Consider the following 15,415-nt stretch of genomic DNA (forward strand, 5'->3'; position numbering starts at 1 on the left):
TTTCTAGGTGTAGGTTTGATTGGTCATAGGTTACATATGTCAACTTTGAGGAAAGGTTTAAGCATCTTCTTCCAGGTGGTTAAAATTAGAAAATACTATTGGAAACAGACAACAGCTTCTAGCCGATATTGGTTATTCAGTGCACAGTCTTCACGTCTGCCTTCCTCCTAATGCTCTCCAAATGCCTTTTACATTTACAGTGCACTCCAGCAGTGCCCGCATACTACATTTAATTTATTTTCATGAGATTTCAATTTTTATATAAAACAGTACTTTGGCCTGGACAGCAACTACCTTCTTCCTTCCAGAAAAGCTAAGTTGCGAAGCGTTTTCTCCTAAGAGAAATGCTCAAGTATTTCAAAATTCAATCTTTTAAAAGCCATATGTACGTACTTAAAGTCTCCTAACTAAAGCACAAGCCACCTGTATTGTTTGCCTGCTTACGAGTCAGAACAGTACACAAAGATACAGAGGGAGCCAAGGGAGACAGCAAGAGACTTCTTAAGCTGTTTCAAAATAGAGATTCTAATATATCTTGCACTCATTTCACTACTCAAAACCCAATATTTGATTTTGCATTTCATGGAATAAAGTGAAACAGAAATCCAATTAAAAAAAAACCATAAGATTCGTATACTTTCCTTCAAAATGAGCATTAATCAGTTGCAAAAGTGATTTCCACCTGGTTTGTGTGTTTGGCCTACCTGTACTTACATAAAGCAGCACAGGATAATTCAATTTGATGTCAGTAACAATATCAGAAGCATTAATTTCCATATTTCAAGTGTACAGCCTTCAGCAGAGATACAAGGGCCAGCTGGATAAGGAAAAGAGATGGGCACAGAAAGCTTTGTAAAGAGAAGACACAAATCCAAGATTACATTGTTTTTACCCATTTGTTAATCAGTATAGGAGAGAGCTGAGCCAGGAGAACATCCAGCCCTCCTGTCCAACCTTAACCTGTTTGTAGCACTTGAGGATGAGCAGGATATCAAGATGTGACAAGGCTAATGAAAAGGTTTCTGGGGATGGAATGGTACAGTCATGGGGAAAAGTGTCTTTCTCTGATATGAAAATCCTGGACAAAAATCTTCAATCTGTGAACTTGATTAGTTGTGAAAGGTTAGGTGAACCTACTGTCTGATTAACAAGATATCAGACAAAAATGGAAGCCTTCAATGTGCAAAGCCGGCTTCTGAGCTAGAATCACAAAAAGAAGAGCATTACTTAAGAGAAAGGCACTCCTATTGCACATCTATTTTGAAGGCTGCTTAAACAGAAACCAGACATGAACTGGGAACGAAAAACAGCTTCACTGTCTTCAGCAGGAAAAACACTCCACTGATGGATTTCCTCCTCCATAAACCCCAGGCATAATGTCTAATGCTCACTAGAAATATTCCCTTTTATACAGCCCACTCATCCATTATCTTTGAGGATATCTAGCAAAATTCTGTCACTCAAAATATATTAAATCTTCAAGACTCACAAGTAAGAGCCTGGACCCTTCTTCATCTTCCCCAGTTATTTTTGTTAATATTAGAGACTTTTCAAGAAGTCCCAAGACTATCTGTGAGAGAACACGCATATTTTCTATCTCCAGAAAGCATCTCAAGGCTCATTAGAAAAAAAAAAACCAACTTATTTTTGCAGTAGAGCAGCCTGTGCGTAACATCTAGAAGTAGCTAAAGTCATCTCCTCAACACTGTTTAAAATCAAACCTCCTCTATCTCTGATTTTATCCACCTAATTCAAGCTTGTTTTTCCTTCAGAAGTGGTAAGAGCTTGCTTCTGGGATTAGAAGTGGAAGGTATTGCTGCTTTGGAGGACAGATAATCCTCTGGCACAAGGAACTGGATTTATAGGCTAATTTCCTCAATTCTATGGTTTGTGTTCAGGCATCCCTGAATTCTTGATACAATAAACTTCAGAAAAAAAAAAAAAAAAAACAACTGCCAGCAAAGAGCTGTTTTCAATAAACAGTTGTGATGAGTGACTGCTTACAGACCAGACTAACTGCTCCCTTCCAACAAGGATGCAACTCACTGCTTGCAGGCATTAAAACTGGTCAGATTCCCAATGTTGGTATAAATACTTGAAAATCAAATGAAGGCACTGAAAAGCTTTGGAAGGAAAAGCAGTGAAAATTGCTCCAGTAAAATTCTTAGCCAGTCCAGCTAATGAGGCTGCAAAGTTGGTTTTTGTTTGTTTGTTAAATCATCCATTCTTCATTAACCAGTGAAGACAGAAGAAAAAACTCTCAGTGAAAACACTGAGCAGAAAAAGGTGAACTAGAGTCAGAGTCTTCATGTATTGGTTATGCAAGAAAGGAATTACTAGAGAAACATATAATATCACAAATGATTACAAGAAGTACATTGTTTCTTACCAAGTTCTGTCACCTGTTTCACCAGTTCCTATGCAACTTCAGATATTTATAATCATTAACTGCAGCTAATTTGTCTTTACTAGAGATTTAATCATCAGCAATAGCGAAGTGAATGTTAGAACATGTATGCATCTCTAAAGAGAGGGGTGACCAGTTCCATGCTTTTCCATGCTTCCTGGCTGTCTAGAAGGGAAAAGCAGATCTTCAGAGGGCTTTGGCAAAGCGTGGACCTCAGGGCTCTGCCAGGAGAGAGCTGAGCATCTTTGCCATCTCAGCAGGCACCCGGAATGCCAGATTTAAGCATTTGCCAGGAACGTGTTAAGGGTTTTGTGAAGACTGGCTACCAAATAAATAGCCACGGGGCACAGCTTTTCTTCTCTTGGCTTCACATACACCTGCCAGAAAAGCTTTCCAGAGAAGGCAGTCATTTACACCCATCTCTAATTTAATCTGGCCCTCCAGGGCCAGATACCTGGTTCTAATTGAGTGATATTAATACAATTCTCTAATTATATAACACAACCAACATCTTAAGGTGCATGCTAACTGTAATGTTTATACTGAATCCTCCCAACCAATTCAAACCCACATCCTTAAGGAAGTTAGAAAGGATTCGCTCCATGTTCTTGACCTTAAGATCTCATCTTTTTAGCTCCCGTCTGGCAGAGTACCTCCAAATACAAAATACAATGGAAGAAAAAGAGGACAATGAATTTCAGACAAGATTCCCCTATCAATATCAAGGGAAAGTCAAAAATAGGACTGGGACCTACTCGGCTGTCAGGGAACCAGTTTCTCTCCAGTTATGCCCACGGCTATGCCACTTTCTGAAATTCAATTTGAATTTAGGGTCCTATTTTAAGTACACTTTTGGAATCATTTCCTATAGACTGCCAGCTTCTATAGCTGATCTTATCTGGCAATAACTTACACCAGTATGTATAATAGACTACTACTTTCCATGCAACAGGGAGAGATTCAACTTCTGAGCACTCAAAAAACTCAAATTCCATTAAGGCTAAGGCCTCTGCCAACAGAGATGTCCACCTAAATCTCTCTTAATGCTTCCTCAAAAGTAATGACAGATGTGAAGATCTGTGCTCTTTTCCAATCCTGCATAACGCTTGTTGTTGCGCCTTACATGGAACAAAATGAGAGAACAAATTAGTACCATCTCAGGAAAACCAAAGTACATAACAGAAAGATGTCCAGAATTAGGATATACAATTCAGAGGCGGAATCTGAAATAAAACCCCAGCTGTCTCATTTTCAATTAAATAGTTTAGAAAGGGGATTCAGAAGCCTTTCTGCACTGTTGTGTAACATCTGGATGCAACATGGAACTTGGCTGAATCCTAGATACTTCTAAAACTTAAATCAAGAGGGAACGCAAGGACAATGGTTACTCTTTTCCAGATCTGCCCCACATGACACAAGCATGCACGTGGGGGAATTTGGACTGTACAAGACAAAGAAAAGAGTTATGGCAAGCTAGAGAAGCAGCAGAGAGGGTCAGAGTCCTATATAACACGACTGGGATGTTAGCAGAGTGGCTTTTTGGAGTGGGGAAGCCAGAGTCGGGCTTGTCCTGCTCTTTGTTCCAGCTTCCACAAAAACAAGTTTCTCATCGCAGGCAGCCCGAGAAGAATTTGCCCCTGGGAATGACAGAAGCTCCAGCTGGAAGAGGGCTCAGACAGGATTAGAGGCAGAACAAAAAGGTCAGGCTTTCATCCGTGTGCAGTGGCACTTTCTGGTCTGAAGTATAAAAGCAATTTTGCTATGGAAGGTTTCTGGAATGCCCGTGACAACAACATGACTGAAGCCAATGATCTGCTGTAAATAGAGGTGTCCCCTGTACTCCCACCAAATTGTACTATCTCTGGTGATACCTCAGATCAGTAACAGCACACAGCAGCCTTGCCAGCTGGTTCTACAGACTGCAGGGCTTCTGCCTGAAGGACAGCACACAGGTAGTCACCCACAATGCAGCTCAAGGCAACCATGCTGCCTGATTGAGATCTCTAACTCTGACCTCCAGGAGATGCTCTCTTCTTCCTATTTAACATGGTCTGCTCCTTCAGTGCTTTGATGCTTTCATCTTCCTAAATCTTTGCACCCTGGTGAAGGGTGAGGGGTCTCCTTTCTGTTCTGCAGAAAAGCTTTTTGCCAGTTGTGCTGCAAATCAGAGACAGAAATGAAGCATCTAGCTAAAAGTGCAATGAAGGAGGAGAAACTATACCAGCTAGATGTTGTTTCCCGTTTCTCTAAAAGAGAATGGGAGATCAGCAAGGCTTTTCTAATCTTAACTAAGTGAAATCCTGCAGCTGCCTTGGACCAGCAGAAGAATTTTAGATGGGATAATATGTCTCTGTTGTGTTTATTCTCATTTTCTTCATAGAAAGAGCAAGATTAGCTTTGTTTTGTTTTCTTAGACACCAAGAACTTCCATGGCATTTACCCCTTCATTTGCATCTTATCTCTGTCAGTTTTCACAATCAGAAGCTTAGCAGAGGGAGAATAGCCCACACGTATGGCAATTGCAGGGCAGTTTGCCTGTGCAGTAAAAATTGATCCACAAGGATCTAGAAGAAAAGCTGCAGACCTTCAGCAAAAGCTTTACACCATTGATGAAACTTCTCTGCTTTGGGATCAGGCATCTATAATCAACTTTTTAACTGTTAAAGGACATAGAAGGAGAAGGGAAGTCTCAGTATCTCAGCTGATGCTTGATCTATACCCTGAAGGTCTAAAGATTTAAAGGTTATTCTTAAACCTACACTTTATATAACTCTGGACATTTTAATTACCTGTAGATGATCTTTCTCTCTTAAAATCTTATCGTTAGACTGGCCTCCATAACACTGGAGTTAGACTGACTGTTTCCTGTAAAAAACACATCTCTTGTCAATTTTAGTGAGATCACCTTTCCGCATTAACATCCTCTTGCTCGTCCACCATGCACAGACAGAAGCACGGGGTTTGGTTCACCTATTTTGCAGCATTCTGTGCACCTCACCCTTAGATATCCCATCTCTAAAAAGAACAGCATTGAAGCGTGTGAGCAAGCATTCTGAAGACAAGAGTGTCCAGAGAGATGAGGATTAGATGCTAAAAAAATTAAATTTGTTAACATATTCCCTAAATTAAGAAATGCTGCAGGCATAGAACTATTCCTCCTCACAACCCCTGGACAATCCGTTAGGAGGCATTCTGCAGCTATGGGTACCTGATAGGGAGTTACCTTCCTTGAACTTTCAAAAAAGAAAAAATTCTTTTTGAACAGACTTTTCACATCCTGCACCTCTAAGGCTCTCAATTTATTGAAGTACCAGAGTTAGTCACCAAGAGGGCTACAATCCAATAGGCAATAATTACTGGAAACTTTCCTCATTTCCTAGCCCTCTCCCACTCAGTTCTGTCCTGAAGGCGTGTGAAGTCTCTCCTGCTCTTCCCAACCTTTCTTGGCTAAAACCCGGTCCAATTTCACCCTGTAAATACCTGATATGAACAGATGAACTGGGAGGGGCCAGAAAGCTCCACATAGTTCCAGGGGGTGGAAGTAAACAGAAAAAAAAAAAAACGTATTTAAGATGCTTTGAGAGAGACTTAGAAAGCTCATACTCTGACAGGAGGGGTCTGAAAAAAGGCTGATTCTTCAGGCTCCACCTTCAAAGACTCACTTCATTGGAAGAAAGCTAGGTACCGTTCTGCTGTAGCACTTGCAGAAAGTTTCATACATACCCCAGCTGCATTCAGACTACCCGCAGTCCGCTGCAAGTTTCCTGTTGCTGTAAGCAAAAATGTCAGCAAGATCTACTGCTCAGCTGGCGTGGCTCTGCATTATCACTGTGTCTGTTGCTGTCTATCCAGCACTGCTGCAGAAGCCTCCTAAAAGGAGGACAATCAACGGGAACGCGCAGTCCAGGATGACGGGATGCTGCGATGAGATTAAAGAGCTCAAGCTGCAAGTAGCCAACCTGAGCAGGATGCTGCAGGAGCTGAGCAAGAAGCAGGAAGGTGACTGGGTGAACGTGGTCATGCAGGTGATGGAGCTGGAAGGAAGCACCAAGCAGATGGAGTCCCGCCTCATTGATGCTGAGAGCAAATACTCCGAAATGAACAACCAGATAGACATCATGCAACTCCAGGCAGCTCAGACGGTCACACAAACTTCAGCTGGTAAGGAGGGAGTCTCCAAGCTCCCAGCTGCACATCTTAATGCACAGAATGAACTAATGATTAGTTCTTAATGCTAGCATGTCCCACTAACGCGCTTATCGAGGATGCATACTGAATACTTTTGCTTAAAATGCTTCCTCAGGTGATCCTGAGGAAGAAACAGTTTGTCTTCACATCAAAAGTCCAAAGATCCAGCTGTATTTTAATACCTGTATGTTTGTTTTTTCCACTCTCTGGTACCAAACAGATAATGTATTAGCACAGTGATGAATTCAGTCTAATACCTCACTTTCTGAGCACTGAAGTACCCATCCAAAAAGAGAGCTGGCTTTGGAAGGAAATGGCTCTGGCAGTGATATCCTCTGAGTTCACAGTGCTGACAGGGGACCAGAAGTTGGTAAAGCAATTAGAAATGCTTTCCAAGCATTACTGTAGATTTGTAATTGCATTTTTATGATGATCTCTGAGCAAAAGACTCGATCCATTATTTGAATGATAACTCTCAAAAATTCAAAAGGTGCAGATGACGCGACATGTAAGCGGTGATATAAGCCCAGCCAAAACACATTTAAATCATTCAAAATTCTCTCTTCCCTAGGGGAAGGTTTCAATGCACACAGCAATTGCACAGGCTTGTAATGTGGAATGCAGGTGCACTTTGTAGTTCAACTACCTGTAAAGCAATTTCTAGAACAAAGTGTCAATCAGTTTTTGTTGGCTTTTATCTTTAAATGAAATTGATTTCAACAAGCTTAAAATTTCTTTTAGACTGCTGTTGCCCGGGATGACTGGATTTGCAGAAAAAAAACCCCACATATACACACACTTCAGTTTTTTAAAATGAAAAGGAAAAACTTCTAAATCTATTTACTCAATTCTGCTGGCAGACAGTTCCAGTTGGTCAGTTCTGACACACCACGCACTGTTCACAGTAGGTCTTAGAGATTTTACCATGAATTAAATTCACTGGAGCTATAGTAAAAGTACATTAAAAAATGAAAGTAACAACACGTGAGACACTAGCCCAGGAGGAATTTAATTCAGACACGTCTGACTACACCAGGTAAGACGCACTGAGTCTGTACTAAACTGAAAGCTGTCAGAACAGATAAAGCCTTGCTTCAGCTACTTTATCTTCCTCAGATGCAGTGCAAATCACAGCACCAAGCCAGCTCCTGCAAAGGGAGGAAAGGAAGCTTACAGAGACTGACTGCAGCTAAAAGCCACTACCTGTCACAGCTCCAGTGCAAGTGCTGAGCTAACATGCCTCACCCACAAGCTCAGCTAACCTGTTCAAGCACACAATCAAAGCAGCACCTGGCAGCAGGCCTGTCCATTCTACTGGATAAGGCTTTATTAGTGGAAGGGGACAGCAAATGTAGCTTCTTACCTTTCAGCACAACCATATACAGTAGCAATGTGATAAGAAGTAAAGACCTCTCTTTGGACTGTTTCAGATACACAGACTTGTGGGAAGTCTTCTTCACTTAATTATTTCTTGTGCAACAAATTAAGCTTTAAAGAAATCAGACTCGGGGGGGGGAGGGGGCATTATTCTTGCTGTTCAGATTCTTACTTGATGGTTTTGATTCAAGTAGATGCTGTCTATGACTGCTCATCACTTTATCAGAGGAACTACCGCATCTCTGGTGTTTACAAGCTACCTCCTGATGAATTCCTGGGGAGTCCTGATCTGGAGGTAAGGATGCAATGTACACAACAAACATCAAGTGTCTTGTGAAATATAATAAAGAAATACATATCTACTACAGAGAATGAGAGAGCACATACTGAGTTACGATGCCCTGTACTTTTGAGCCTGCATCTTTACATAGGCAAACCTGGCAGGAAAGTTCGTTTAAGAAGGGAAAAATGTAAGAAGTTCAGATAACAGTGTTTTGCTTTAATTCTTTTTCAACAAAACCATAAGTTCTTCAACTTGTGAAACCTGGAACAGTACTGTTTCTTGGCTTGTTTCAGTTGAAATCAACCTAAGTCTACTGATAAGCACGGCGTTTTTCCTCTTCTAGGTGTTCTGTGACATGGAGACAGATGGAGGTGGCTGGACTATCATCCAGAGACGTAAAGTTGGTTTGACATCTTTCAATAGGGACTGGAAACAATACAGGGAAGGATTTGGCAATATTCGGGGAGATTTTTGGCTGGGAAACGAAAACATCTACCGACTTTCACGACGCCCCACTGTTCTACGGGTAGAGTTGGAGGTAATTAAAGAGCTCTCCATTTCAGCAACCAAAGGTTGTTGGCTGGTTTTTTGGGTTTGTTTTTTTTTGTTATGGAGTGGTTCTTCCAAAGCAGATACCATCTCTTATTGCTATAGAAAGCCCAAGGAATTTGCATGCTTCAATTATAGGAGAAGGAAGCAGGATGGTCCTAGTGACAGATTCAAGGACAACGTAGAACCAGCAAGAAAAATCAAAGTTACAGCCTTCAATCTCCATGCACACTGTGCCTTCAGTAATGTGAGCTCTAAAAAATCCTGCACAGTCCACTGCAGACAGATCAAACTGTTACCACTTCAGATTTAAACATTCACTCAGGTATCTGATAAAGATTTCAAGGCCAAGTCTTCTACTTTGCAGCAATTCCTTCCGGTTTGTGCACAAGTGAGTTTGCACTGTACTACCCAAAAAACGATTTCTCCAGTCTCCTTAGGGCTTGGTTCTGGTTTGGGTTAGTTTATGGTCAGCACAAGTGCTTTGAGGGATGGGATATGTAAAACAGAAGAAGTGAGCTGAAAGGCTTTATGTCTAGAAGCTGCTCTTTCAGAAAAAAAAAAAAAAAAGCAACTTGAGGCAGCACACTACCAAAGGAGTCTGCTGGATGTTAGAGCTACAAACCAGGTTTCCATACATACTGTTTAATACCAGGGCAGAGACTTGGAAACATGGTATCTTGCTCCGGAAAGTTTCTTTGCCTTAGAGAAGATCTGTCAACCTGTTCCTGAGATAGAGAAGACTCATAAAAAAGGACGAGGACTAAGAAAAGGCACGCGACACGCACTGTATATAAATACATGCCACAGACTCTTTCCATAACCGTTCTAACAGGGACTATTTCTTCTTCACTGTTTGTGGCAGGACTGGGAAGGTAACGTACGCTTTGCACAATACAATCAGTTCACCCTGAGCAACGAGTTGAACAGCTACCGTCTGTTTGTGGGCAACTACACCGGCAACACAGGACGTGACTCCCTGAGGTACCACAACAACACAGCCTTCAGCACAAAGGACAAAGATAACGACAAGTGCGTGGACGACTGCGCCCAGTTCCGTAAAGGTAAATGCACACAAATGCCCTCCTGCCCCCGCTGAGCTGCCCGAGCTGTTTGTTGAGCACACAAGACTCAGTTTGTCACAAAGATAACTGTCTCCACTGCTTCTTGCCCTTTAGTTTTTAATTTCCTGTTCAAAGCTATGCAATGTGTAAACAAAAAATTGTTGATATCCATGTCAATAAAATAATGCATTCAGCTACAGAGTCCAGAGACCTTCTAAAGGCCTTCAGATGCCCACTCTAGGAACCCAAATTCATTGCCTAAGCTAACTCTCAGTCAGAAAGATGGCAAAGAAATATTCCAAGAGGAACGAGCAACTAAATGAAAAGCTAACGGACTAAATTGTCTGTTTAACTGTAAAGCATTTATGTACTCAGTATCTATGTTAAGTTTTGAATATACCTGTAATACCATCCATTAGGGCCACAGACTCTCAGAATTAAGTACTGCACTCTGGAAAATTTCCAGAAAGCAAAGCAATAATTGAGCATGATATTAGCACAACACAGAACTGCTTTTCAGTCAGGGGCTCACTGGGAATCTATCCATTTGTTTTCTGAAAAGGTGGGTATTGGTACAACTGCTGCACCGATTCCAACCTGAATGGGGTTTACTACCGCAAAGGAGAACACACCAAGAACATGGATGGTATCACCTGGTACGGATGGCACGGCTCAACCTACTCCCTAAAAAGGGTGGAGATGAAGATCCGGCCAGAAGACTTCAAACCATAGAGGAAATCAACATCTGATCATACAGCTACACGACGCCACTACAGAGAAGGTGGGCAGCTGACAACTCCAATCCCACCCTTTAATTGTCCACTTGATCTAGGACGTGCAAAACACGCATAGTACGTACACACACAATCACTAAGGCACACCAAACACCAGATACAGCCACCAGTGTTACCAGGGCTCAAATTTATCTCCCCCTCTGAAGATTTTTTTCTAAAGGGATAAATACTGTGTTAGAATAGGTTAGAACAAAACACAGAACGCCTCCTGCGCTTACAGCACCTTCAGAAAGTTTCCTGGTGTGTGTTTTCACTAGCAGTGCAACTAGTGGGTTGTATGAACCAGTTAGGCAGGGGCCACAAAAAGGAAGCCTCCTTGTTCCCATCCCGTCTGTCAAGAATAAGCGTTGCTGTTTCATCTCCTTTCAAGACGGATTCAAATCACAGAAGTGACATACTGGTCTCAAACAACGGGAATCACCAATTGGAAGTGTTCTTGATGCATCTTTCTTCAGCTTACGTTCCCACAGAAAGAAGAATGAAGCTCCAAAATCCTCCATAGCTAATATTGTGCAGGTTCTCTCCTGAAGTTCTACTGCCATCTCCTGCTGCTGTCCCCACAGACAGCAGCACACAGTACCCTGGAGGAAGGACTCCTCTCATATCCTCTGTAATGCTTATTCCTAAAGCCTGATAAAACCAGAATGCAATGTTTCAGGCGGCCACCAAATTACATTCATGTTTGGATATAAAAGTGTTCTATAAGGCAGTAAGAAAAAGAGAAAACAGCAAGGTAGCAAAAATAAAGACCCAGCCAACCAACTCCACTCCAACACTTGAAACCACGGTGTCCTTAAGCAAAACACTACTACACACCAGAGAATCCACAAGTCATTAAATCACGCTCTAGCATAACACACTGAGAAATATTCACATCTTTTCTGAAGATCCCCCAATTAAAAGTTAACTGGAGATTTTATGTTAAAAATCAGTATGTTGTTTCTGCCTGTTATAACACAGTGTTGTAAATAACATTTTAAAAAAAAGACTCCTCCCATAGCCATACTGTTGTTTGAATATGTTGGAAAAGATAGTTATATTTAATATATCTATTTTTATTCACCTTAAAGAGGACTTGAATCTAATTTAAACTGTTCGGTCTTGTGTGTAAAGGGAGTAGAAGTGTCTCAGTAATTGCTTTATGTATGTTTGACTATTAATACTGTAAATTTCAACTGCATGGAACTATAGTTGGAACCATTTTAACTGTGGTCTAGAAAGAGGATTTGAAAAATTTCTAAACTTTAAGATTTCTAATAAATTGTCTTTCATTTTTAATCCTGATTTACTTCAACTCTTTGCTCCTTAACTTGCTTTATGATGCACAAAGAAATGGCTGCACAACTGCCCAAACTGGCACACTGAATTCTAAAAGGACAAAGGATGAAAAAATAACATAGAAGCTGGGAGCAGGGTGGGGAGGGAACAAGGAAGCAGACTCCAAGGAATTACGAGGACTGAAAAGTCACTGCATACAGACGAAGCAAGTTTTTGTTTAACCAAAATCAATTTGTTGGTATCAGATTGTAGCATTAACACTCCCAGGATAAGAAACAGGTTCATGTTTGAAAACAGGTAGTTTAGTACCAAATCCAAACCCTTCAGAGTTTGGAAGCCAGGAGATGTATTACTGCACTGAGTTGCTGGTAAGCAGAGCAGGGGAATACCATGATGCAACTGCAGAAAGCCCCCTGAAATTAGTATAATAAAGCCCTACAGTTTTAATCTCTTTTAAAAGAAGGAAACTGAACCATTTTAGAAGCTCCAGAATTTCTATTCCAACATGGAATGATACTTTGTTCTAATGTTTCTGTGTACACACTCTGAAGTCAGGCTTTTGAACTCTGGAACAGTAGAGCAAAGCATCTGCAAGATGAAAATGGAAACAGTCTCTTGAGAGAGCACATGACTGTTCTGCTACAGAACGTGCATTGTAGCTTCCTTGGCTTTGTTATTCACTGTGCAGGTATTCCAGGATAACATTGTTGTTGACAAAGCTCAGGACAGTACACTACCCTACACAATACAGCATCTTCTATTTGATATATGAAAAATAAAGATCTACCTAAGCTATAAGAGTAGAATTTGACCAGAAATTTTAGTCAAGAGCTTCAGCTGTTCTGGCTTATTTCTTTGTAGGTATAGAAATCTCTCATCTATGTTACAGCCACTCCAAGTAGCCCCACGCTGAACTTGAAAGGTAAAGGGTGGTAATCAGAACAAACCCCACCTTTCCAGCTTCCTCTAGCTTCTTGTAGCAGAATTTAGCAGGTAGGGGTGAACATTACAACCTAGAGAAGGTAAGCCAACCACAGAGACTTCTGGTAGATACTGAAATTCAAAGAACCATCCATGATCATCCTAATAGTTTCCTAAACTGGGAACTGACGTGGGAGCAAAAAAAAATCCCATCAGCTGTGGTCCTACCTGATAAGAGACTCCAGAATGGCTGGAGTTGGGCCCTTTTGAAATTCCAGCTCCTTGTAGTGAAGGGCCTTGGCATATGCTCGACATTTTGCTGCTCTCTCCCCCAGGAGGACAATGCCATTATCATCTCTCAGAGGCAGTGGACCCTGGGTGGAAGCACATATACCAAAAGAAAGTTAATTTTAAAAAAGTGAGAGAGAAAGTACACATGAACTCTTCACATCCTTTCCATGCACTAGACACTGGCCGGCTAGGCAGTGTTAGAAAGAGTTGCCTGACAGCGTGCCTACCTTGTCACTGTGTTCCATGAATTCTGCCAAGTTCAGCAGTGTCTGAGTGACCTCTGCAATGTCCTGAGAAGTCAGGGCCAATTCAATGCTTCGGATCAACTCATCCTGCTGGTCTTCATTCAGTTCAGACCAGCACGAAACAAAAGCAGCATTGAAGAGATCTCTAAAGAGAGAGAAAGAAAAAAAAGATGGAGATTATTCAGGAGAAAAAGTCTATTTGACAGTGAACTTGCTTTTTTATTCAGAGAAAGATAGCTACTAACAGCATGTATGTGTCCACCTGCAAAACACAGTGGTTAGCTTTTATAAAAAGCTAACTTCTGTACCAAATACTGAGACCTATGTTTTAAGAATACATAATAGGATGAGATAATATGATAGTAAGATATAGTACTATCATTTGCTAGCAAATATTTTATGCTAGAGTAGAATCTTCAGAGCAGCAAGAACAATTTTATGTGACAAAAAAAATGAGGTCTCTTTTGTAACCAAAGTCAGATGAATGTAGTGAAAATGATTAGGCATTTTGCTGGACGTGCACAGACACACATTCTGAACTCACTAGAGGACTGCAACAGCTGGAGATTGCATTAGTGGCAAACTTTGGGGGAAGAAGAGGAATGGTGATGAAAAATAGTGACCGCTCTTGTCACTACTAGTACTCTGAAGAAATACTGTGAAATAGGTTTGCAATGCAAGTGACAAAGCTCACATTAAGATAAAATTAAACCACGGTGAACACTTTTCTAACAGCAGTAGTCAGATTCTTATGTACTGAGATGACAAGTGTATATCATAATGAAGAGATAACTGGGCAATTGCTTACAGAAACCCTACATTTCTCCAGACATACTGGTTGCAATAAAGCACAGCAGCTTACTCCACTCTATGGAATTTTTATTCACCCACAGCAGACCCATGAGACTACTTCATACTCCAGTTCCACTTTATGTCTTATGTTATTTCTAGACTAATACGCAGAATTCCACTAAAGATTTTGTGCACATCATGGAGCTGCCAATTGCAAAGGCTGGAAATGCAATCAAGTTGCCAACTATTTGATTTGTCCCAGGAACTCTATTTAGGGAACTTAAGAGCTTTTAAGAAACTTTCTTTTTCCTTATAATCTCTGGCTTGCATCTTGCAGTTTCAAGTGATCTGAAAAAGACATGATTACTGTACCGAGCCATGGGATTATATGCCTGAGCCAGGGCCCAGCATGAGCGCAAGGATGGTGAGGAGGAATCTTTCAGCAGCTCCAAACTGAGTCGTCTTAACCATTCCAACCAGTCATCTTTGGAGACTCTCCTTGCTGCTCCCCAGGCCTGCAGTACAAAGCAAAACAATTTAACTACCAATCTAAACAGAGCACGGTCCAAAAGCAGAAGAAATCCATCAACAGGAAGCATTACTTCTTCACAACTCCAAATCACATTTCTGAGATTCCCCTTTTCAATTCTCTGAAATCCATCTGCAGTTACCAAATAATTCGCAGTAGATCAGTGTTATTTCTAAGAAATTCATTCCTGTCACAACAAATATTTAACATTAACAATTCTTTCCTTGCAAAAACTCATCAAGAGCTGAAACCACTGTTGAACCATCAGCTTAAAAATACTTCATGCGTTTAGAATTACATTTTTAGGTCCAGCGTTTTGAAACCTATCCATCCCGATACTGCACTGAACGCTGCAAACATTTACTGTTTAAATTAACGTAGCTATTAAGCCCTACAGCAGCTTGAAGAGAATATAATTAACACTAAGATATGAGGGCAGTGGTTGATTAGAAAAAAGCAGAGACTCTGAAGTAGATGTCTCTAGAACCTACGGATGATTCTTTTCAATAAGGAAGCCTCCTTAATACTGCATATAAGGAGAAAGTGTCAGGATTACTTCACAGTTGTTAACTGCCAGATAATGCAGCTGCTCCTATCTTTTAAGTCCCTTAGCACCCTCTGATTTTAAAGGGAACCTCCAACACTACCTTGACCTTGCCCTTGTACAAAGCTAGCAACAGAAAAGAGATGTAAAAAA

The 15,415-nt window shown here is 41.0% G+C and overlaps 2 protein-coding genes across 4 annotated transcripts in view; one reads left to right on the forward strand and one right to left on the reverse strand.

The window, feature by feature from the left end:
- MTOR (mechanistic target of rapamycin) overlaps positions 1–15,415 on the reverse strand; it is a 62,954-nt gene that overhangs the window by 30,972 nt on the left and 16,567 nt on the right. For both annotated transcript variants that reach the window (XM_021417457.1, XM_021417458.1), the window contains exons 26-28: positions 14,562–14,704; positions 13,380–13,542; positions 13,090–13,235 (exon numbers count right to left, since the gene is read on the reverse strand). In XM_021417457.1, coding sequence (XP_021273132.1) covers positions 13,090–13,235; positions 13,380–13,542; positions 14,562–14,704 — 452 coding nt within the window. The remainder of the gene's footprint in view (positions 1–13,089; positions 13,236–13,379; positions 13,543–14,561; positions 14,705–15,415) is intronic.
- ANGPTL7 (angiopoietin like 7) lies at positions 5,978–11,946 on the forward strand. Of its 2 annotated transcripts, none has more exons than XM_021417470.1 (5): positions 5,978–6,568; positions 8,164–8,267; positions 8,599–8,793; positions 9,670–9,868; positions 10,431–11,946. In XM_021417470.1, exons 1-5 carry the CDS (start codon positions 6,190–6,192, stop codon positions 10,598–10,600), a joined length of 1,047 nt encoding a protein of 348 aa, XP_021273145.1. In that variant the 5' UTR covers positions 5,978–6,189; the 3' UTR covers positions 10,601–11,946. The 2 variants fall into 2 exon arrangements, with proteins under 2 accessions (XP_021273145.1, XP_021273146.1); XM_021417471.1 differs by having other exon boundaries at positions 5,979–6,568; positions 8,167–8,267.

This window comes from Numida meleagris, chromosome 20 (genome assembly GCF_002078875.1).
Source record: "Numida meleagris isolate 19003 breed g44 Domestic line chromosome 20, NumMel1.0, whole genome shotgun sequence".
Classification (NCBI taxonomy): domain Eukaryota; kingdom Metazoa; phylum Chordata; class Aves; order Galliformes; family Numididae; genus Numida; species Numida meleagris.

Bases quoted from the DNA above. Each gene is read 5' to 3' on its own strand.
- ANGPTL7 (XM_021417470.1), top strand. From the start codon at position 6,190: ATGTCAGCAAGATCTACTGCTCAGCTGGCGTGGCTCTGCATTATCACT. The intron at 6,569-8,163 runs GTAAGGAGGGAG...TTTTGATTCAAG, and splicing joins GGTCACACAAACTTCAGCTG to TAGATGCTGTCTATGACTGC. The intron at 8,268-8,598 runs GTAAGGATGCAA...TTCCTCTTCTAG, and splicing joins TGGGGAGTCCTGATCTGGAG to GTGTTCTGTGACATGGAGAC.